General features: G+C 35.2%; 1 protein-coding gene across 1 annotated transcript; it reads right to left on the bottom strand.

Moving 5' to 3' along the window:
• Window positions 1-5,806: 5,806 nt before the first annotated feature.
• Window positions 5,807-8,208, bottom strand: LOC143543118 (trans-cinnamate:CoA ligase, peroxisomal-like). The gene is made up of 2 exons (XM_077035516.1): window positions 8,008-8,208; window positions 5,807-7,379 (listed from the first exon to the last, which is right to left on the bottom strand). Exons 1-2 carry the CDS (start codon window positions 8,203-8,205, stop codon window positions 5,847-5,849), a joined length of 1,731 nt encoding a protein of 576 aa, XP_076891631.1. The 5' UTR covers window positions 8,206-8,208; the 3' UTR covers window positions 5,807-5,846.
• Between the last annotated feature and the right edge of the window lie 16,975 nt (window positions 8,209-25,183).

Raw genomic sequence — 25,183 nt, 5'->3', positions numbered from 1 at the left:
AGGTTGTGATGGACATATTGTTAGGTCTTTAAATTTTGCAGGGAGATCAGGAACCTTATAATTGAGCCCCTGTTCAAATTTGGAAATTTTTAGACCATCTGAGAATATTTGGAGAATTTATTACCGAATTAGGACATTTAATTGGGAAAAATAGTTAAAATGCTTGAAAAATTATGAAATTTTGTGGAGAACTCAGATTTGGTATATTTTGATAACATATGAAATTTGGGATCAATTGAAAAAGTATAAAGGTGTTTTGTGCATATGCGTTTGTATGAATTTTTATAGCCGAATTTGGTCTGAAGAGAATATTTAACAAGGTTGTTACATTCAGGAATTGGTACAGATAATTTTGGGATATAATTTGAGCATCCAGGAATTTTTGTGGAATATTTGGAAATCATTTGGGATAAACGGACGATTTTCAGGCTAAATATAGCTGATAAAATGAATTTTTATAAATTAATATATGAGTAATTAATTCCAGAAATATTTTTATAAAAATTTACATACTTTATTTGATAAGTGGATAAGTTTTCATAATTTAATGATTAACGGTTAATTAATTATGCTAATTTGAAGATTAAACAAATTCAATTCTGACAAAAACCGGCAAGTTCGTGATTAACGAACCTGTGGGAATATCAGAACACCAAGAGTGATCAAACATCATATTTTTGGATTAATTAAGTAAAAATGAACCTTTTTATGAGAAATATGGACAATTTGGATAAATTGTGCGCGTTTCTCCTCAAATCGAACTCAATAAACGGAAACGGGCCCTGTAGCGAATCCGGAACCCCAATGTGTGATCTTTCTTTATAAGTTAATCATTTTATCAACCAACACATTTACCCAAGCTTACTTCCCCATAACTGTTTTCTGAACGTATAAACGAACAACTTGGCCCAGCTGGAAAAACGGGAAAACTGAGCCAAGTTCGGTTTTAAGTATTAGACATTGAACAAGATCACAATGTAAGCCTGCTGATACTTTCTGGATGTAACAGCTATATCCAGACTAGCTATACAGCCCGATTTAGTATTGAGATTATAATAATATTAAAATATTAATATTATTATAATATTATTATAGGGAATAAGCGATAGCAAGGGAAACGAACCCCGAGCTGACCTCGCACTGAGTGCCTACAAACCAGTGAATTTTATGACCCCATTTTTAAACTGTTTTTACGAACTTTCGAGGTGAAAAACATGTTAATACATATCTATATACTTGTAATTGGCCCAACTCTAAATCAAGAAATTTCCATTTTAACGTATCATACGCCTTTTCTATATCAACCTTAAATATCATACCTTGTTTTATCGTCTTCATGCGCCGTGCCACAATTCATTAAACATTAACGACTTGTCTAATATACTCTGATTGGCAAAGAAGGCAGACTTCTCGGCCGAACTCAATCCCCCGATCACCCTCTTTAACCGGCTCACGGGCACTTTAGAGATAACTTCGTTTAAACAGCCTATAAGGCTTGTCGGTCTGAAATCGCCTAACTTTGTTGGGTCTTTAACCTTCGGGATCAGTGCGATGAAAAAAGTGAGAACCCCAAAACTAAACTAACCGGTCAAATAAAATTCATCAAATATCTTCAAAATGTCTATCTCAAAACTGGATCAAAAACCGCTTGATGAACTTAAAATTAAATCCATTTGGCCCGGGTGACTGATCTCCTTCACAATCTCAACTGCCTATTTGATTTGCAACAACAAAAAAACAAGATAATGAGCCCCCCCCCCCCCCCCCCCCCCCCCTTTCATCCGATTAAGAGCAAATATTTGGACATTCGATCGTTGGCCTATTTTCAATCAGCTCCACAAAACGTTCTGCAAAAAAGTTAAAAACCTCATCTTTTACTATCGTTGGATTGGAAACCCACTCTTCATCCATCATTAATCCATGCATCCTGTTAGATGCAAGATTCACGTTTAGAATACCAAGGAAGTATGCAGTGTTATCGTCCCCGTCCACCGCCCACTTTACTCTTGCTTTTTGTCTAAAATCAATTTGTTTTTCAGTTTTGACCGCGTCTATACAGCTCGGCAATCCGCCCTTTCCTCTAATTCACTTTCTGTTTACGATCTCTGTTCCGCCAAGGCTTCCAAAAACACTGAACTCTGATTTTTTCCCTCCTCATTCACCCTGGACCTCCCTCTTTTTATTATCCAGTCACCTTTTAATTTGGTTCTTTAAGCATCTAAATTTTATTACCAAAGCCAAGTCTGATGGTCGATGGAACCGGTACCGCACGCGATTTACTCCACAAATTCAATCAAACAGGTTATGTCTAACCAGCTATTGAAAAAGTGAAACAGGATATGCCCGAAGTCCACCGGTACCATGTTGCATAATTTCAAATAAAACAGCCATTATCGTCATTGTTATTCATATTAGCCACGGAATATTTCTCCTACATTATCAACAGGGCTATCATTAAAAATATGTTTACCCCTATTCGGTTAACGAATGGTGGACCATGTTTATCTCACCTCTTATTTGCAGATGACACAGTGTTATTAGGGACATGGTCGGAGCTGAATATATCGAACATGGCCAGATTGCTTAGAAGCTTCTATTTGGTGTCGGGCCTCCAATTAAATTTAAATAAAAGTAACCAATTTAGCATAAATGTACCAGATGCGGATGTTGATTCCTTGGCCGCTCGATTACAATGTAAAGTGGGTACCTTTCCTTGCTCATATCTTGGTCTTAGAGATGGTGAAAACATGAATTTGATTAATATTTAGAGACCGATTGTCGAAGTATTTGAAAAGCGGTTGTCAAAGTGGAAAGTTACGAACTTGTCGATGGGGGCCAGTTGGTACTCATTAAATCGGTTCTAGACGCCCTCCTATCTACTTCTTCTCGTTGTATATAAAGCCCCGACTTTGGTGATAGAAAAATTGGAAAGGATAAGAAGGAATTTCTTATGGGGTAGCACCGTGGAAAAAAGGAAAATAAATTGGGTAAGTTGGGAAAACGTGGTGAAGGATAAAAACATTGGTGGTCTTGGAATCGACTCTCTTAAGGATCTAAATCTCAGCCTACTTGCTAAATGGTGGTGAGGTTCAAGACGGAGCTAGACAAACTTCGGAAAAGAGTGGTACAACGCATACACTTCAACGAGCGAGGTACCAAACAAAACCCTTCCAAGACGAAGTAGCCAGGTGTTTGGAATAATATTTCAAAGGTGGAGGAGGAACTAAGGGGAGACAACAAAACGGTCACATGTTCGATCAAGGGAATGGTGGGGAATGGCAAATAGATTCTTTTTTGGCTAGACAAGTGGGTTGGGAAAAAACTGTTATGAGATCAATTTCCAACTCTATTCAAACTAGAACGTTATAAAAGATGCACGATTAGAGATAAAATGGTGGATAACTCGTCCATGGAGGGGGGGTGGAATTGGACGTGGAGGCATGAACCGTGTACACCTTTAGAAGTCCAAGAATTTTTGGATTGCCTTATGAATTTACCGGGAATTGTTATAAATGAGTGGGATGATAAGTGGATGTGGAAACTAGGGAAGGACAGTGTGTTCACTACCAAATCAGTTTGAAAAGCTTCAATATACACAACACTTAATCCCTCAAACTTCATTTTGGATTAGAATAAATGGGTACCGGTAAAGGTAAATCTCTTTAATTGGAGGGCGAAGATGGGGAGAATCGCGACCTCTGATGCTCTTTTTAAACGAAACGCGGTTGAGGAAATAAATTGGTGTGCATTATGTGAAGGCGAGAAGGAATCGATAAATCATCTATTAATTTCATGTTATTTCGCCTCGGTGATTTGCCAGTTTGTCAATAGTTGGTGTGGAATCAATCCAGTGTACGTTCTCGAGATCTGGGACCTCCTCAAGTATCATCATACTAGCAGCCAAGAGAAGAGAAAAAAGAAAGCAATTCAAGCGGCGACCTCACGACGTGTTCGTGTTCTTTTTTGTTTTGAGAATTTATGTAATTTGCAATGCTATGTACTTTGGTGTTATGTTGTTTTCTAGTCTAGTTTCTTGCTAGGCTAGATTTCATTTTTCTATTAATAAACTTGGTCGTTCAAAAAGGAAAACACAAATCAAAAATAAAAAAAGTGAAAAAAACAAAAATATTTTATTCGTTGTCTTTGTTAAAAAAAAATCTTGAGAAAAGATTCTAATGAATTCACCTAGAAATCCTCTACATTTTAGAAGGATTTATAATCCCTTTATTTAAACGAATTTGAAGGAATTGAATTCTAATTCTAATTCCAATTTTTTGACAACCGAACACACCAAAATAGAATTTAGATTCAATTCCAACGAAAAGAACACGCCATATCATGAGATTTTGATTCCAATTACTTTGAATTCACGCGAATTCTGTGAAATGAACGCGCCTTAAAACTCCAATGATAAAGTTCCAGCAAAAATTCCGTAAATTTAAGGTTTTGAACCGTAAATTTAAGATTCACATTTCACCCATAGCGGGAGATTATGGATGTTCACAGAGTGTTTTGAAAAGAAAACCGTAAACTTACCATTTCGAACTTCACATGACTCAGTAAAGATTTATTTGAAATTTCGAATATTCCCATCAAATAGGTCAACTTCACAATCCAACTTAAGTGAGACTCGTACACTCAGTTAATATGAATCTTTATATCCTCTTAGTCGGTGATGTTCTTTGACATCAATAAATACCACAACCATATACTAAATTCTCATTAAATTCAAGTTATATACTCAACAAAAATTACTATAAATACAGTAATTAAGCATGCTGCATATTTATATTGCTTCATTCTTTTGGATATGTATGCATATACATATAATTTTTAAATATGGACATTAACCATGTAAGAGATACATTACTTTATAATACAAGATTTTAATGTTAGTTCGTGGATTCCCAACTTGGCATTCTATTTAAAACGTTTAATCTCTAAATCTTCTTGTCTTATCGTTGAGTTTCAAAAGTCAAAATAGCTGCAAATGTGCTTTGTGTATAGTTGTCTCATTTATTTTTATTCTAGGTATATTGGTTTTTATTAATCTTAAATATCATATTTTGGTTGTTTCCGGTTTCAACTAATGAATTGGTTAATAACAGTCCCATCTTATAACGTACTTTTTCTCTCAACGGTACGCGACTAACGAAATCCTAACGCTGTTACTTATAGGTCGCCGGAAAAATGGTTTTAGCTAGAAAACTCACATGTTTTTGCTAGAAAACTCAATCTAAACACCATCTGAACACTGTCACCACTACCAATTGACTCACCACCAACCAACCACTGCCACTTGAGTACCCCCAACCGATTCCGAAGATGGTTCTAAGGATCCGACAAACTCAATAATTAGGACTTTATTAGAAAAAGGATCCTGAAGGTCCGATCCAAGGTTACAAAGATGTTTGGGATGAAAATATTTAGTTTTCCAGTAAATATACAAGTTTTTCGGCTAAAAACGTTTTTCAGGCGCCTGCAACTAATAGCGTTAGAATTTTATTAATCGCGGACCGTTGGGAACAAATATGATAAAAGGTGGAATCGACGACGAATAAAAGATAATAGTTATTATTAATAAAAAACAATGCACTTTTATTTTAAGAATAATCGCAACTTTAGTAGGCATAATATTGTATGGCTACTAAACATTATTGCCTGTTAAAAGTTAATGTTTGGGCATGTATTAAGGGTTATTGTTGGATGCAAAGAAGTAAGGATATCAAAAAAGAAACAAACACATAAAATGTCAAAAGAAAACTTCTATGTATTAAAGTATTGTTAACCAATGCATATGAAAACACTCTACTTTGTACTGAAAGTTACATGAAAAATGATATAATTCAAAGTCGTGACATAGCAAGAATTTTGTCTTGATCATGCACTTCATGATCCTGCTGATATCGACTCTCAGATCTCTCTTTGTTGGCCGACGTGTTCTCAAAGATTTGAAAGGTTTTTGCTATCTTCCTGAGTTCTGCTTTAAACACTTTACCTGTTCCAGTTTTCGGTAGCTCTTTCACAAACTCCACCTTCTTGGGTACCATGAATTTTGACATCTTTTTCCGACAATACGTAAAGATTTCAGTTTCAGTTGTGGTTCCTGCATCTTTCAAGACTACAAACGCACAAGGACTCTCTCCCCATTTTGGGTGAGGCATCGCGACCACTGCTACCTCAAGTATGTTTGGGTGTTTGAATAATATGGACTCCAGTTCCACACTACTAATGTTTTCACCACCTGAGATGATTACATCTTTTGACCTGTCTTTAATCTCGAGGTATCCATCGGGATGGATGACCCCGACATCCCCAGTCAAAAACCAACCTTTATGGAAAGCCTTTGCGGTCTCCTTCTCGTCTTTTAAGTACCCCTTCATGATGCTACTTCCTCGAAGCACGATCTCGCCCATCGTTATCCCATCATGTGGGACACTTTCCATTGTTTTCTTATTCTTGATATCTACGTCTGCCAGTGTTAGTATGCCGACACCCTGACGCGCTTTCAATTGCGCCTGCTGATCTTTAGACAGTTTATTCCATTTGGTTTGCCACTCGCACACCAGCGCGGGTCCCGTGGCCTCAGTGAGGCCATACGCATGCATTATGTGGAATCCAAGGTCCTCCATCTTCTCTAAAAGAGCAGCAGGCGGGGGTGCCCCGCCTGTCAGTACGTTAACCTTAGAGGTTATTTCACAGCGCTCATCTGGTTTGGCCTCTAACAAGATGTTGAACACTATAGGTGCACAACACATGTGAGTCACCTTGTGTTGAGAGATACTTTTGTACATGTCTTTCGCCGTTGTGTTGCGTATGCACACGTTGGTCCCACCTCGTGCCGCCACGCCCCACGTGAACGTCCACCCGTTGCAATGAAACATCGGCAGTGACCATAAGTACACCGCCTCCGTTCCAAGTTCCCACCCTTGAATCAAGCTCATCGTGCTCAGAAACGCACCACGATGGCTATAAACAACACCCTTGGGCTCGGATGTCGTTCCCGAAGTGTAATTCAACGCGATCGCGTCCCACTCATCATTAACATCTTCACCAGGGTACCGCGGATCACCGTGCTGTACGAGTTGCTCATACTCCAAGCTTCCAAGACGGACCCCAGTCGGCTTATCGATGTCATCAATCACGATGACCAAAGGCATATCCGCCTTCGAACCGGCCACCAGCAACCGTAACGCCTCAGATGCTAGCGGAACATACTGATAGTCAATGAAGAAGACCTTGGCTTCTGAGTGACGGAGAACAGTTGATATGTTCTTAGCATCTAGCCTTGTGTTAATCGCATTAAGCACCGCTCCGGCCATTGGCACCGCAAAATGCATCTCTAATAACGCCGGAATGTTTGGTGCTAGCACGGATACCTGGAAAACCGGCCTAATTAGTAATGCAATTGTAACGTTTTCAAATTCTTTTGGTTTTCTCTCACGTGAAATTTATCAAGAAAGAAACTTATATATAAGTAACTTATGCATACATATAATAATATTATAAACATAAGATCCTTATTAAAAAGAAAGTCATATAAGGAACTTATACAAATTATATTTACAAATAAACAGTGGCGGAGCCACATACACCACACCGGGTTCGGCCGAACCCGATCATTTTCCGGTTTCATATATAACTTACATGTATGATTTAATTAGCGAACCTGTTATTTTTCAATGAGTGAACCCAATATCACGAAATCTCTGGAAATATTTCACCGTTCCCCGTCAAAAAAACAAAGACTAGAATTTTAGAGAGAGACAACAATGCCGTGTTCTTTAGCTAGTTTGTCGTCATTTTTGTTATATATTGGGAATTTGATATAATAGCGATATTGCGTTTTATTTATTTGGCCGAATGACTGCCCGTTAGGCCCGAAAACTTTGATGGCGGAAAAAAATCGAGTACCGAAAAATCCCGAACCCATACGAAAAAATTCCTGGCTGCGCCACTGCATATAAAAGTTCCTTATTAAGAAAGGAAGTTATATAAGGAACTTACAACATCGTTCTTGACGACATTAAGCGATCGGAGAGAGTAGGCGAGACGGCAGCACCGATCATAGGTTTGGAGCCAGTTGAAGCGGACTCTGGCGTATATGACGGAAGTACGGTTGGAGTACACCATGGAAGCTCTCTTGATGAAAGTGAGAGGAGTGAGAGGGACATAATTCGCCGGAGATTTTGCAAGTCTATCCATTTGTGCTTACTTAATACAAGTATATGTTTATCTCAACCAAAGACTAGAGGGTTTGATTGCAGAAAGATATAAGTGTGTTTATGGTGGGATGGAGAAGGTTAGTTATGAAGGAGAGTATGTATAGAGGTTGGAGGTGAGGTGGGGTCGGGTATGGGAATGGACCACTTGATAGTAATAAAATAGATAAACGGAAATACTTGATAATTATGTATGTGGCTTTGCCAGGTGGATGTTTGAACTTTGAACACAGCCCATTTGACTTTCAAACTCTGAAACGTTTTATATATTGTGTTAAGACAATCATAAAGACATACCGGGGTGTTTTGAGTTTAAAGTTAGATACTCGAAGTTCAGATTTGGATTCTAACTTTCGAAAATCCGTTTGAATAGCGGAACATGCATCAGAATTTAGATAAAAAGAATTATTAATATTAATAGTTAGATAATTATTAATCTTTTAGTAAATAACAACACGGTTTGTCTCTATAATAATAATATAATATAATGTTATACATTTACATTGACGACCTAACCCACCGCCGGCGACCAACCATTTCCGGCACCATATCGAAGATGAAGACAGCAGATCTCCTTTTCAGACGAAGAGTGGGTAGGATTTGGAAAACCTGTACCAAAGATTTTCGGTTGTGGCAATCTGATAGATAGAACCGGGGGTTTGGTGGTGCGGTGGTGACCGCCAGAATGAAGATCGTTTGTTGATAGCCTTTAAGTCTTTAACCAATAGACCACTAATGTGAGTCCGAAAATGTAAGCAAAAACCAAATGCGATGTTCGATAATGGTTATCATCTGTGATGTTTTTTAACCACCGGAGACGCGGATTTTGATGAGCGGTGTTAATTTGATATGGAAAGAGATTTAAGATTTTAGAATGGTTATATATCTTTAAATATGACATAACTAAAAAAACTGAATTTTAATTTTCGGATATCCAAAATATCCAAAATTTTTCAAAATTACTAACGAAATTTTGGATAGTTTGGATTCGGATTTTCATATACGGATTCGGAATTTAATTATCTTGAACACCCCTACCTACCATAGCAGCATTTAGTTAGGAAGAAGTCGGAGACCCGTGCTTTCTGACGGTTTGAGCTTGACTTGTGAAGGAATCGAACGTTTCTGTTGGTTAGTTCGTTAGAAATTCGAAAGGATCCAAATTCTTTCTCTATAGTTGCTTTAAGCTGGCGTGTTACAACAAAGACACAGTGAGTATCTATATGGTTCATTACAACACCATCCAAAAAAATATTTTGTGACAAATTAAGTTTAAAGTTTTGTGGCTAAAGTATAACTTGCAAAAGTTTTGAATTTGGGTTTTATAAGTTTAGGGGGTAAAGTATAAATGGAGTAAGATATACATTAATTATCAAACTTGGGAGGCCCATGGGTAATTACACAAAACTTTGGTGGCAAAAATCTTTCATTTAGCTTTAACCGAATAAATGAATGAACATAGACATTTAATTGGAAGGCTTTCTTGTTTGTGTTCATTTGTTAAGAAAATAAAGATTTTCATATTCGTTTATGCCTTTTTGTTAATATTTTAAACAAAACCTTCACAAATACAGTGAAAACCAAAGAATATTATAACCAAACACCAACTAAAAATAAACATTGTTCTAAAAATCAAACAATAAAAATGAATAATAAAAGAGCTAGATTGGGAGGTTGAAGTGCTAATCGAAAATTTATTTAATTTCTTAAAATCAGAGTTAGACTTTTAAGAAATTGTCTAAACTCTGGCTTAAAATTTGAATGTCAAATATATTCTAAACTAGATTTTATCCCCCGTATTACGGGGTTGTTTTAAATTATTCGTTTTTAATATTTATATATGTATATTTTGATTTTAATTTTATTTATTGTAAGAAAGTTAATAATTAATATACTTGAGGTTTGATAATAAAATGGTTTCACAAATAAATGATATGTTATAATCCGGTTTAAAAATTATCTGGGTTTGGTGATACCCATTACCCGTTTATTTTCTTTATTATAAAATTGTTTCTTAATTATAAATAATATATATATATATATATATATATATATATATATATAATGGTTGTTTTACATTTTTCGTTTTTTAATATTTATTTTTTGGATTTTAATTTTCTTTATTGTAAGAAAGTTAATAATATATTTAGGGTTTGATGATGAATAGGTTTCATAAATAAATGATATGTTATAACCTGTTTAAAAGCTATCTGGATTTGGTGACCCATGACCAACTTATGTTTTTTACTATAAAATTGTTTATTAATTATAAATAATATATGTTTCTTTTTAAATTGGATATTAAATTATAGTATATCCCTATTTTATAAGATTTTCATATCAAATAATTGGTAAGATTAATTTTTAATTTAATGAGATGTTATAACCCGTTTAAGAGCTATCTGGTTTTGGTAAGACCCATACCCATGAATTTGGGTTAAATCAATGAGAGGCCTTCATTTAAAAATTAAGAAATCTGGTGGCTTCCATAAAAGGGGGGAGCAACCACATCGCGACACGTAGGATTTTAGAGTTTTCGTTTATATATATTATAGATATAGATGAACGTTTATAAAAAACGTAAATGAGCGAAGCTGGTACGGCTGAATATTCGTTTGTCCAATTAAATGATCACAAATGTGTGTTAATGTTTGTTCGTTGATTACTTAAATAGTATACAAAATTCCTATCAAATGGTTCCCAAACACTGCACCGAATATTTAGTTTGGTTACAAGTCTAAGGACGAGTATTTAGGCACGAAACTAACTTTAGCTTATTTTTTTTTTGTCAGTATGTACAGGTAAGATATTAGGTGATTTCTAGTCTAATTACTGTTACATATATGCATACTCATTTACAGGAATCATAGTTGTAACAATTTATACTTATTTATTTGTTGCTTTTGACTATCTGATTATCCACTAATCTACAGACTTTTTAGGTTTGCATTTCTAGTTTTTTTATAGAATTATATAGTTCTATAAAAGTTAGAATAGTAAAAAAAAAGTGTAGTTAAGAGTTCAATGGGCAATGTTTTAACAATCTAACGACTATACTTAAAAATCGACTAAAACGAGTACGTAATCAAGTACCTGACTGACAGGTAAATTATCACCTAGCATGTACATGAGAGTTTTGCAATAGGATATGAGAGTGTGATTACAATCATCCGACCTATTGACGTCCCCGAAACATGATTTTATTTATATATTACAGCAGTATATTCTATACTTTGTACATATTAATAATTGATATTTTAAAACAAATAATGGATGGGATAGGGTTAGTTTTTAGTAGATTTTTTTTTCTAGAATTTAAAGATGGAGGAAAAGATAGCGGACTAAGATGAGAATGCTCTTAACCCTATATTTTTTTTTTTAGAAAAAACACCTCCATCTCTATATTTGGTGAGTCGTATTCATTCCCATATCTATTTTATAATAATACTAGCTTTTATCCCCTGTATTACGGGGGTTGTTTTACATTTTTCGTTTATAATATTTATGTACTTTTTGGATTTTATTTTTATTTATTGTAAGAAAGTTAATAATATACTTAGGGTTTGATGATACAATGGTTTTACAAATAAATAAGATGTTATAACACGTATAAAATCTACCTGGGTTTGGTGAGTCTTAAGACCAACTTATTTTTTTAATATAAAATTGTTTCTTAATTATAGATAACATTTTTTTTAAAAAAAATCGGATATTAATTTTTAGTATATTCCTATTTTATAGGATTTTCATATCAAATATTTGATAAAATTAATTTTTAATTTAATGAGATGTTATAACCCGTTTAAAGGCTATCTAGTTTGGTGAGATCCGTAACCATGAATTCGGGTTAAAGGTATGAGAAGCCTCAATTTACAAATAAAGCAATCTGGTGGCTTAAGAAAATGAAGGAAGCAACCAGAGAGCTTTTAAAAGTTTCGTTTATATATATTTAAGATTATTTGTGAGTCGGTGTGAATAAAAGAAAGATAAAAAAAAATTTAAAAGGGAATAAAAATTTATTGTTTAATTGAATGAATCCATATATGGAGGATGAGTTCCGAAAGGTTAAGAAAATGAGAAATAAATTTAGAAAATGATGTGATTTAGTTGAATCATTCCATTTCATTTCATCTATTCCTCTATCTATAAATCTAAAATTACATTAAAAACCAACATTTTTTCATTCATATTTAATTAAATAAACTTTTTTATACTTTTATCTTTACCTTTTATCTCTCCTCCACTTGCTACCATTTTAAAAAAAATATTAAAAAATTTAATTGGGTGAAATAGTAACTTTTCAAATTTATAGATGCATGGTAACTTTTTCTCTCTCCTCTACTCACAACACCCTTAACCACTTCCTACGTTATAAAAACTTCATTCACAAAAGATGGTCTCCATATCTTTACGGGTGTTCAAAACTGGTTATCCGGTCCTTTCGGATAGTGAATTTCGCTATCCGAATACGAATCCGAAATTTCGGATATCCGATCGGATAGTAATTCGGATATCCGAAATAAAACCTAAAAAAAAACTTGGAAAAAAGAAGAAGCTAACAACCTGTAGTTTTAAAATCGAACTTATAGGTTCCAAAACGTAAATCCAAGTATCCAACAACCTGTTTTAAGTTTAATTTACAAATCACACAACATCCAATCCAACAACTTAAAAACAATAGGTTTTTCAGTCCAACAACCTAAACACAAATTGTAACGGGTGGAGCCGTGGTGGAGTTAGTGCCGGAGGAAGAAGTAAACGGATGATGGATAGTGCCACAGGTGGTGAGTGGTGACGGCGACAGATAGTGTAGCGGCGAACGGAAGTGATGTCGTGGTAATACTGATTACTGATTTTAGTGATTGGAGAGTTGAGAGCAAAGATGATGGTCGATGAAACTGAAAGAGGTGTTTAGATTTAAGAAATTAGGGTTAAGGAGTAAGGATGGTGTAACATCTCGGATTTTTCGAACTTGTATTCGTTTACACCTAACCCGATCCGGGAACATTTTCGGATATTTATTGGTAATCAAATCAAACAATTTTAAGTAATAGATTTACATTTTCATTTTATACCCTTATTACTTTACATGATGTCCATTTCTTGTTTTAACCATAAAATATTTGATAATTGACCATTTATCAAACTACAAGGGCCTAACTTGTTAAAAACCAAAAATTACTCTTCCTTGCCAGAGCGCCGAGCGACCATGGAGTCCCATGGCTACCATGCGGCGCCTCCACTAGTCTACATAGATCGTTTATGTTTAGTATTATTTCCTAGTTTGTTTTTGGCCCGAAATCGCTTATTTTTGGACTAAATCGAGTAAATTAAGCCCCAAGAAAACTCATATGGCCTAAGTACATGTCCATACTCATTACCGCTTGTCCAAGAACGAATTTTACTGATTATAATATTGATTTTGTCATTAAAAACATATTCGATTTCTTAAACGAGCAAATTAACCATAATTGGTTCGTTTTAGTGTTATTATACCTGCCACAAACTTCCCTAAACACTAATATATCATTCCCCAACTGTCACTTGCTTCTGGCCTTTATCATCTTTCTCGTTTTTGCTGTTTTACTTGAAGACACAAGCCTTGAAGGTTGACTTTGCTATTACAACGATCTTTAACTCCACTTTACGGTTGATTCCTTTCACTTTCCGGTAGGTTGTAAGCTGTAAAATCGTTCATACATATTCTCTAGTCAATAAACTTCAATCAATTTCCATGGTTGAAGGGTGTTGACTAGTCAATTCGTTTAAAACCCGTTAAAGGGCAAAACAAGTTTGACTATCCGGTTTCTCATACTTCTTGTCAAAACCAATGTTCGGTCCAGAAGACTTTTATTCTCGTAACGGAATTTTAAGGCTACTAACCAAAACCCGACTTCTGACTCGCTGTTCGGATTCTGGTTAGTACCGACTCGCTTAAATCTTTAATTTAGCATAACCGGAGTTCTAGACGTCCGTTTCGATCAATTCCAGCGGAAACGAGTTCGTTTTTACTCATATTATCTTACCTCAAAATTTCAGGTTCAGTTGGTTTATTTCATTCGACGCATTAGAAAACGATTTTAATAATACTTGACTCGTTTATCATTATATTTATTCACTTGCCTTCGATTTAAGGTGAGTTTTGTCATTCCCCTATTTTACTATGTTTCCATAAATTTTGGGGACATATGAGTACTTATTAGTATTTCATATTATCTATATATCTCAAAATAGCAAATGAGTAATTGTGTGTGACTGATCAAATATACGTGTTACGTGCTTACTTGTTTATTTTAACGCATTCGGAGAGGTCCAAAATATTCTCATATAAAGTATGATCATAAGCCGTCGTAGTAACCAAAACCCGATTCGCTTGGCAATGGTAAACCGACACCCACATTTGTATACTATTTACCCACACCTGATTCGCTTGGCAACGGTCTTATTAATTGCTCATGGTTGATTTACCGGCGCCCGATTCGTTTGGCAATGCTTAGTTGACACCTTATTTGCTCATGGATTGATTTCATTACCGTAATTTATTACGTTTTGCTTATTTATTTTATTTATTATATTAATATTATATCATTGCAAAAACTGGTGATAAGCTCACTCAACATGTGTTGTTGATAAACTCTACTTTCTAAGCATATGCAGGTTACCTTTGAATTGAAGTTTGATGTGAAAAGGGCTGCTAGTAAAGACCATAGGGAATTTAATGAAGATTATGTTTAAATTTTGATTGGATTACCTGCTTTAAATTATTTATTTGTGTTTTGATTTTGTGCACTGTATTTAAAAATAGTTAACTTAATAGATATTGTCATTTATATTTATGATAGTGCCTTTGAGCTATGAACAATCGGCTCACGCCCCAGCATTTCCGCCTTAGGTTGGGGTGTGACAGATTGGTATCAGAGCCAAAGGTTTTAAGATAGGTCGTTAGAAATTGTCCTAGACATATGGTTAGAACTCTATACGTGCTTATCTGAACTGCCTTATGTGCTATTTATTTGTTTACAGCTTATATAGGTTAATTATTTTAATTTATATTTTATTTTATTGTATTTATTATTGCACACATACACAAATTCCGAGGCTATGCCTCACATTCAAAATATTTTCTAAATATTTTAATTTTAGTAGATTGCTTTTTATTTTGGGAAATTCCTTAAGAATTCTCCAGTTTTGTTTTTACTCCATCTCCTTAGGGTATGGGAGTATGTCATGTTCGGTAAGTAACCGTAGGTGGTGAGAGAATTGTGATTCGAGCCTTGGCAAAACGGTTCCAAGAACCAAATGTAAGACGCTATTCCTTACCTGGAAGATAACTTGACTACAATACTCGAGCCTCTATGCCAAAGCAGGAAAAGATGTCATACGACGGGAACCCTAAGTGGTTAAACGTAACCGGCTAAACGGTTGCATTTCTTTTATAAAACTGAATTCATGGTGGTTCGTGGCTAAATTCGGGAAAACTTCCAAAATTGTATTTTTAATTATTTTAAATGCTTAGTTGGGTGAAAAATCCATGAAATCCATGGGCACTCCAACTATCCATTTCTCAAACCGTTTTCATTTTTATTATTGGTTGGAACGTATAGTCTGGGGTGGTTCCCGAGATACTCCAACTACTCCTATTTGAATCGTTAATTTGAGATTTAGTTGGGTCGGTTAAAGCGCCATCTAACGCTCATGGGCCGACCAATTCCATTGATTTGATAATTCGTTAATTAGTTGGGTCAGTTAAATGCCATGTAACACTCATGGGCTGACCAACTCAATTGTTTGTTACTCGTTATTTTAATTGGGCCCATAAATTGCCATGGAACGCTCATGGGAGGCCCAATTCACAAAGTTTATATTACATTATTTAGTTGGGCCATTCAAATTGCCATGAAAAGCTCATGGGAGGCCAACTCATTTGATATGTTCATTATTTAATTTGGGTTCTCGAGCTACCATGGAAAGCCCAACCCAAATAACATTTCATTTTTGGATTTTAATTTTAGATAAACATTGTTTAATTAATTATCTAAAAATATTTCACATGATTTTAAATTCCTACGCGTCCCCAAAGACATGATAAATCACCAGCATGATTTCATTTGAATTCTCTTTCCCTATCATATCACATTGACTCATTTCCACAACTTACCCATCATCTTATAAAACTTCATTTTTGGTCCTCATAGAATGTCTTCCCTAAGAATTCATTGTCGTAATCAACGTCGTCCGTCGGTTGCTCATGATCGTCGTTTGGCTGCTAGAATCACTAAGGAATTTGCTGCTGCTATGCTTGGGATTGCTACGGGTATGCCTTGGGAGGAACTCAATGAAACTATTGCTCTTATTGCCTTACTTTCCAATGACCATGTTAGAGATGGAACCCTCTCTCGCAAGGACTCTAAACTTACCTCTAAAAACTCCAAAACCAAATCCTCAACCGATGCTAAGGCCGAACCCAAACCCACTCTGCACAATAGTGACCCTTCTCACCACAAACGTAAGTCCAACAACCAACACGATGCCGTTAACCAAGCCAACCAACAACCTCAACCAAACCAAATTGCTCCTAACAAGAAACCCTATACCGGACCTTTTCCGTTATGCTCCGTTTGTAACTACCATCACCTCCATGTCGCTTATGCACCAACTACAACCGTTATGGTCATCTTGCTAACACTTTCCGTGCACCGTCTGTACTCAAGCTGCCCCACAACGAACTGCTCAGCCTACCCCTAGAACCACCACTACCCTACATGCTCAAACCGGTGTTCCTAACACCCATGCTTGCTACAATTATTTAGATCCTAGTCATCTTCGCAATATGTGCCCTCAACTCATCCATGCACACCAAGCTCAAACCATACCTGCACCCTATTACGCTACCAATACTTATCGAGTCCAAACTTAACAACATTACATTCTCCAAGCTCTTCCTGTCAACCAAGATCCTCTCTACTTAGCTCAAATCTATCAAATCCCGTACCCGCAAGCTCAAGTTTACCAAGCTTACACCACTCAAACCCCATTAGTGCCATCCATTCGAGCTCAACCCACTCAAACTATTCCAAATCCATCCTCTTCAACTGCTCAAGTTATTATGGATCCAACTACCTTAAGTGCTCCAAGTCAAGTGAATTAAGGCAACCGTAACTTAAGCTTCTTGAAGACTCTGAATATTTTTGTTGCTTTCGTTACTTCTATCTTAAGTTATCTTGTCTTTTTCGTTTATGCATTATATCGACTCTTTAGTTATTGTGGTATTGGATAATTTCAAGTTGAACTATTTTGAGCGTTTCATCTCATGAATAAAGTTTCTTTTATCAGGTTAATTTATTAGGATCTTGTACCTTTACCTTATTTCCTTATTCTCGATTGTCACGATTCATAATAACAACTGCTTCAAGAAATTTGTTTTCCTTTTAATATCCAAAATTCTACTTCTATAAGCAACATATATTTTAGAAATTACATTGTTTTATTAATCAAAACTCGGACATTATTTTTAGAAGTGTTTCATAAATTGATTATCTATTGGATATATATTTATCAAAACTTTTGTTTCTCTTAAAATTTTGTTTTGTTTTCAATGTTTTGCAAACCCACATGATGGGACGGATTATACTGACCATCCGACGATCTAAGTAATTATGGGTCGACACGTTATTTTTCAAGTCCTTACATGGAAATCATATTACGTACAATTGTGTGTCATAATCTAGAACCGAAAGTAGTTTGAGTAAACAATACAAATGTTGAAATGATAAGGACATGGTGGATATGCCGCTGGTACATCCTATATATAAGCGCCCTTATAGGATCGGCATTTGTAGCGTTGTTTTGATTATTATTTTAATTATTTTCAAAATGGCTATGTTTTAGTTTTCCTTAATTTCGGAACGAAATTCCCTAAAGTAAGGGAGACTGTAACATCTTAGATTTTTCGAACTTGTATTTGTTCACACCTAACCCGGTCCAGGAACATTTTCGGATCTTTATTGGTAATCAAATCATAAAATTTTAAGTAATTAAGATTTAAATTTTCATTTTACACACTTATTACTTTACATGATGTCCATTTCTTGTTTTAACTATAAAATATTCGATAATTGACCATTTATCAAACTACAAGGGCCTAACTTGTCAAAAACCAAAATTTACTCTTACTTTCCGTATCGTCATGCGACCATGGAGGCCCTTGGCCGGCGCACGGCGCCTCCACTAGTCTGCACAGATCGTTTATGTTTAGTATTGTTTCCTAGTTCCGAAATCGCTTATTTTTGGACTAAATCGAGTAAATTAAGCCTCAAGAAAACTCATATAGCCTAAGTACATGTCAATGTTCATTACCCCTTGTCCAAGAACGAATTTTACTGATTATAATATTGATTTTTTCATTAAAAACATATTCGGTTTCTTAAACGAGCAAATTAACCATAATTGGTTCGTTTCAGTATTTCCTATATAAACAAAGCATATTATACCCGCCACAAACTTCCCTAAACACTAATATATTATATCATTCCCTAGCATTCACTTGCTTCTGGCCTTTATCATCTTGCTCGTTTTTGCCGTTTTACTTGAAGACACAAGCCTTGAAGGTTGACTTTGCTATTACAACGATCTTTGACTCCACTTTACGGTTGATTCCTTTCACTTTCTGGGTAGGTTGTAAACTGTAAAATAATTCATACATATTCTCTAGTCAGTAATCTTCAATCAATTCCAATGGTTAAAGGGTGTTGATTGGTCAATTCGTTTAAAACCCGTTAAACGGCAAAACAGTCAACAAGTTTGACTATCCGTTTTCTTATACTTCTGGTCGAAACCAACGTTCGGTCCAGAAGACTTTTATTCTCGTAATGAAATTTTAAGGCTACCAACCAAAACCCGACTTGCGAATCGCTGTTAGGATTTTGGTCAGTACCGACTCGCTTAAATCTCTAATTTAACATAACCGGAGTTCTAGATGTCCGTTTGGATCGATTCCAGCGGAAACAAGTTCGGTTTTACTCATATTATCTTACCTCAACGTTTTAGGTTAAGTTGGTTTATTTCATTCAACGCATTAGAAGACGATCTAATTAATACTTTACTTGTTTATCATTATATTTATTCACTTGTGTTCGATTTAAGGTGAGTTTTGGTATTCACCTATTTTACTATTTTTCACAAGTTTTGGGGACATATGCGTACTTATTAGTATTTCGTATTATCTATATATCTCAAAATAGCAAACGTGTAATTGTGTGTGATTGATCAAATATACGTGTTACGTGCTTACTTGTTTATTTTAATGCATTCGGAGAGGCCTAACATATTCTCATTTAAAGTATGAGCGTACGCCGTCGTAGTAACCAAAACCCGATTCGCTTGGCGATGGTAAACCGACAGCCACATTTGTACACTATTTACCCGCGCCCGATTCGCTTGGCAACGGTCTTATTATTTGCTCATGGTTGATTTACTGGCGCCCGATTCGTTTGGCAATGTTCAATTGACACCTTATTTGCTCATGGTTTGATTTCATTACCGTAATTTATTACGTTTTGCTTATTTCTTTTATTTATTATATTAATATTATAGCATTGCAAAAACTAGTGATAAGCTCACTCAACATGTGTTGTTGACAAACTCAATTTTCTACGCATATGCAGGTTGCCTTTGAATTATAGTTTGACGTGAAAAGGACATCTAGTAAAGACCATAGGGAATTTAATGAAGATTATATTTAAATCTTGATTGGATTATATGTTTTAAATTATTTATTTGTGTTTTGAATATTTGTGTACTGTATTTGAAAATAATTAACTTAATAGATATTGTCATTTATATTTATGATAGTACTTTTAAGCTGTGAACAATCAGCTCACGCCCCGACATCTGCCTTAGGTTGGGGTGTGATAGATGGTGCATAAGGTATATGTATTAAAATTAAAAAAATATTAAATCTAATATTTCGGATAGTTCTGATGTATGGGTGAAATATCGTGTGTTTAATGAGTCATGGCGTGTGTTTTGTGTGTTTATATGCTAGAAACACGATTACTCTGAGTAGTTATATGATTACAGGTGAGCTGAGCTTAAAGGAGATAAATTGGAACATATGAGATGGAATGGAAATGAAGATTTTATTGCATGGAATGATAGAGAATTTGAAGACGAAGACGTGGCTGATAACGGTGCGTAAAACGGAGCTATAACGAAGAAGTTATGGGCAAAACAGTGCGAGGAGGCAGTCACCGTAAAGCAGTGTCTAATGACTGTTGGCTACAGTCGCACCGTAGCTTACGGTGGTGAGACTGTAGGCCACGGTGGTCTGGGCGGAAAAACGCGATTTTTAGGTTTTTGTTGACTATAAGCCCGGTTCAACCCTAGGCCGCCTATGCTTTATACCCTAACATATTTTGACGAACTTGGAGCCTTTTTCCACAATATTAACACCTCTCAGTCACCAAATCATCTATGGTTTCATCCTTCCAATACATAAACGAGCTAATCTTGATGAAGAGGAAAGGCTAATCCACTCGTGACCACTTCAGGTGTAGGGTTTGCATATGAATTGATTATCTTATGAACATTACATGTATTGGGATTTAGTTTTGATTAATCTTTTGATTGATTAAATCTATATGTTTATTGGAACTGATTAAACAGTTGTGTTTTTGGGACTTTCGTTTATTATCAATTATCTGGTTTGTGTTCATCAACATTTAGGATTAAGTTCTTATCGTAATTGAACCGTTTACCATTAATCATTGATAGATGCTAAGTTTTATATTAATGAACTGGTAATTAGATAGATCTGTTCAGTTGTGTTAATTCTTCAGATTAAGTTCTGTGAACCATCATAACGAAACTATTGAGTGTAGTAATTATTTATCTATTCTAATAAACGAACCATGTCCATGTGATTTCCCAATTGTTATAAATTATCGTCAATTAGTTCATTGCATTAACTGAACCTGAAGTGTCTCACTGTTTTACAAACAAATCAATATTCAAACCGCTTGACATCATTTGTTCACCCTAGTATAATTAATTTAAAAGCATTAAACTTGATTAACACTTTCCACTGATTCCCTGTGGATTGGACACCTTACTTTCCCTAGCTAGTAAAGGTAATTTATAAATGTTTTTGATTGACCTTTCGACATCGATCAACTTCGGATATCCCAACCATCCGAAAATTCTTAAAAATCCTACTCGAAACCGAATACGAATTTTCAGAAATCCGGCGTTCGGATATCCGAAATTTCGGATAGTTCGGATACGGATTTGGATACTTTTATACAATTCTACATACCTCCAAATCTAAAATTACATTAAAAATCACTATATTTTTTCTTTCATTTTTAATTAAATAATATTTTGTATATCTTTATCATTACATTTTCTCTTTTCTTCATTCACCATTTTAAAAAATAATTAGAAAATTTAATAGGATGTAACAAAAAATTTTCAAATATACAGTAACATTTTCTATCTCACCCACTCAAAACACATTAAACCACTTTCAAAATTGTAAAACCCCTTTCACAAAAAATAATGGATAGGATGTGAACGCTCTAACGCTTTCAAAATTGATTCCCCATGTTTTCCTTATACCCAAATTATTAGGGAATTATATGATTTTTTTCATTTTAATGCCTACAATAGACACCCCATCCCCAAATCCCAAATTATATGAAAAAGTCAACTAAATCCTCATATTTAGGTCAGTAAATATTATATTAATGTTGCTGTGAGTAGGTATGAGCTCGGTACCGGTCTCAAATTTTCAGAAAACTTGGTACAGGTACAGATACCGAAAAGTTAACTAAATCCTCATATTTGGGCAAGTAAATATTATATTAATGTTGTTGTGAGTAGGTATGAGCTCGGTACCGGTCCCAAATTTTCAGAAAACTCGGTACAGGTACCAGCACCGAAATGCTCGTTTTGGTATCAATACCCGGTACCATTTGTTCATTCCTAGCTAAGAGTATAAATAGTATTTTTAAGGAATATTGGATTTAAATCATCCCAAAATTGACTATTGGAAAATAATATTCTCGAATAATGAAATGTTTACTGATGGAACCTATCTTCATGCCGTGTGTCTTAGCCAAGCAGTATTGCATGTCATCTCCCATTGGTGTCAGGTCTTCGAGGTTACGACTTTTAAGTTTAAGACCTTCTTGAGGTACACAAACTTTCATCGTTGTAAAAGACAAGCGCTGAAGCTTTTTACGCTAAAATTTTAGTGTCTTTTAAGAGGTTGTGGAAGGCCTGTAATGAGGTGATCCATGATGAAGTAACAATCAGAAGTACAAGCTTATTAGAAGAAATTGTGAAGAATAGCCTATATGTGACATGCTGTAACATATGCGCCCACATATGTTATGCTATATATATAGTTTTCTTGCTTCTTGTTTTAGTAATTTTTCATTCTGATGAAATAAGAATATCCTTCCCTGCTTCTTTTCTTTCCAAGTCATTATTCTTCAACTATTACATTGCATTAGAGTAGAGTTCTTAATCATGTTCTTTGTTTCAACCGGTTTATCTTGATTCGCCAGTTTTCTCTTTTCATCTGCTGCTTGTTTTCGATCTTTTGACCATTTTCTTTGATATTTCTTATGATTGTTCGGGATTTGTTTTTTCCTTGATAAATTCCATTCGTTTCATTCAATCTCTTTTGAAATTGGATGATTTTTTCCTTTATTTTCGACTTACTCTTTTTCGTTCCATCGACGATCTGTTCCGACATCGGATTTCGTTCATCGGAGTTTCGTATTTCTTTGTATTTTTTATCTGGATTTTCTGCATATATCTTACCCGGTGCATATGTTACACGCCTTATATGTTATTCGATGCTATCTTACACCCCCTATAACCCACCTTATACACTGAATAAGTCCTTATACGCTGCCTATGCACCTTATACGCTGTATAAGTGACCTTATACGTTGTTTTTTATACGCCGCATAACTTTTTTGTATAATCTTCTTCTTTTCGTGCATTTGCTTCGTTCTACTGTTTTCAATGGCAGAATCGAACAGGTCTGTTCTTCTGAATTTATCCATTGATTCTTCGAACCCTCTTTACCTTCACCCTTTGGATCATCCTAGTAGGATCCTTGTTTCGAAATTTTTTGATGGTACTGGCTTTGGTGCATTGAAGAGAGAAATGACGATTGATGGCCCAGTAGCATTTGGGAACAATGAAAATGGAGGAAAGATGACACGTGTTCCTCATGCATCAAAAGGAAACAACACAAATCATCTCACAAGACAAAGCTAGTGAACTCAATTGATGAAGTGCTGGAATTACTTCATATAGATCTCTTTGGTGTTGTGAGTGTACCTAGTATTAGAAAGAAAAGGTTTTGCCTAGTGATCAAGATGACTATTTAAGATTTACATGGGTGTTTTTCTTGGCAACCAAAGATGAAACTGCTGAATTGATTAAGGGGTATGCAACAAGAATGGAAAATCAGCTAGACAAGAGGGTGAAGGTGATTAGAAGTGATAATGGGACCGAGTTCAAGAATGGAGTAATGGCTATGCGACCAAAGGAATATTTTAACAGTTTAGTACTCCTAGAACTCCTGAGAAAAACGGTGTAGCTGAAAGAAGGAACATAACCTTGATTGAAGCTGCAAGAACCATGATTGCTGATGCTTCTCTGCCTGTTTCCTTTTTAGGCAGAAGCAATTAACACAACATGCTATGTTCACAATAGGGTTCTTCTCAACAAAACTCATAACAAGACCCCATATGAGATTCTTTTCAAAAGAAAACATATGTAAAGTTCCTTAAGCCTTTTGGCTGCAAATGTTCACTCCTGAACACCAAGGATTATCTGAATAAATTCCAGGTCAAGTCCCTGGAGTGCTTCTTTGTTGGTTACTCCCATTGTCAAAGGCCTATAGAGTTTATGTGAAAGAACACATGTGTGTGATTGAATCTACTGATATTGGGTCCAATGAGAATCATTTCAACAATGTTAATGGTCCATGCTGGTTGTTTGATCTTGAAAAACTGATTAAATCTTTCAAGATATACTCAGAAGATCTTGATGAAAGTGCATACAGAACCACTGTTCCAGAAGCTGCAACAGATTGAAGACTTGATTTGTTCAAACTTTGGTCCAAAGTTGCCGGGGATGATGCAGAATATGAATTTCAAGGAAGAAGATTGAATGAAGTTAAAGTGGTGACCGCTGATCAGAATGCTGAGCAAAATGTGAATCAGAAGGTTAATAATGAAGTTTAAATTACTTTGGAAACAATTGAAGTTTCTGAAGAAACAACTTAGTCTGAACAAGTACTGGAAACTACAAATCAAACTATGTTTCGATCATTGTTTGACACTCTTCAAATTGGAAGCAATGATGCATCAACTTCAAATCAAGAGATCAATTTTGAACCTACTTCAAACATTGAAAATGAGCAAAATGGTGATTCTAAAGTCAATGTTTCAAATTTGGATCCAGAAATCACTATAGATCAGACTGTTCAAACAACCTCTACTCAAAGAAATCATCCTATTGAAAACATCATTGGTGATCTACATGAAACAGTAACCAAAAGTGCTTCAAAAACTGCAAATATATGTCTCTATGCTTGTTTTCTATCTCAAACAGAATCCAAGAACATAAATCAAGCCTTGAAAGACAATAGTTGGGTGGAGGCAATGCAAGAAGAATTATCACAATTATGAGACTTACATGTTTAGGATCTGGTTGAAAAACCAAAGGGAAGATATGCAATAGGAACCAAATGGGTATTCAGAAACAAGACATATGATAGAGGTATTGCGATCAAGAACAAAGCAAGATTGGTAGCACTTGGGTGTTTGCAGAAAGAAGGGATTGATTTTGAATAAGTATTTGCTCCTGTGGCTAGACTAGAAGCCATTAAGATCTTCCTTGCATATGCAGTCTCAATGAACATAAAAGTATACCAACTT

This window comes from Bidens hawaiensis, unplaced genomic scaffold (genome assembly GCF_021521415.1).
Source record: "Bidens hawaiensis isolate Kalapana, Puna unplaced genomic scaffold, B.hawaiensis_p1.1 tig00000864_1, whole genome shotgun sequence".
NCBI lineage: Eukaryota > Viridiplantae > Streptophyta > Magnoliopsida > Asterales > Asteraceae > Bidens > Bidens hawaiensis.
This window is presented reverse-complemented; position numbering and strand designations above follow the sequence as displayed.

Coding starts and splice junctions, on each gene's coding strand:
- LOC143543118 (XM_077035516.1), bottom strand. CDS start 8,205: ATGGATAGACTTGCAAAATCTCCGGCGAATTATGTCCCTCTCACTCCT. Junction 7,380..8,007: donor ATGTCGTCAAGAACGATGTT/GTAAGTTCCTTA, acceptor CCGGTTTTCCAG/GTATCCGTGCTAGCACCAAA.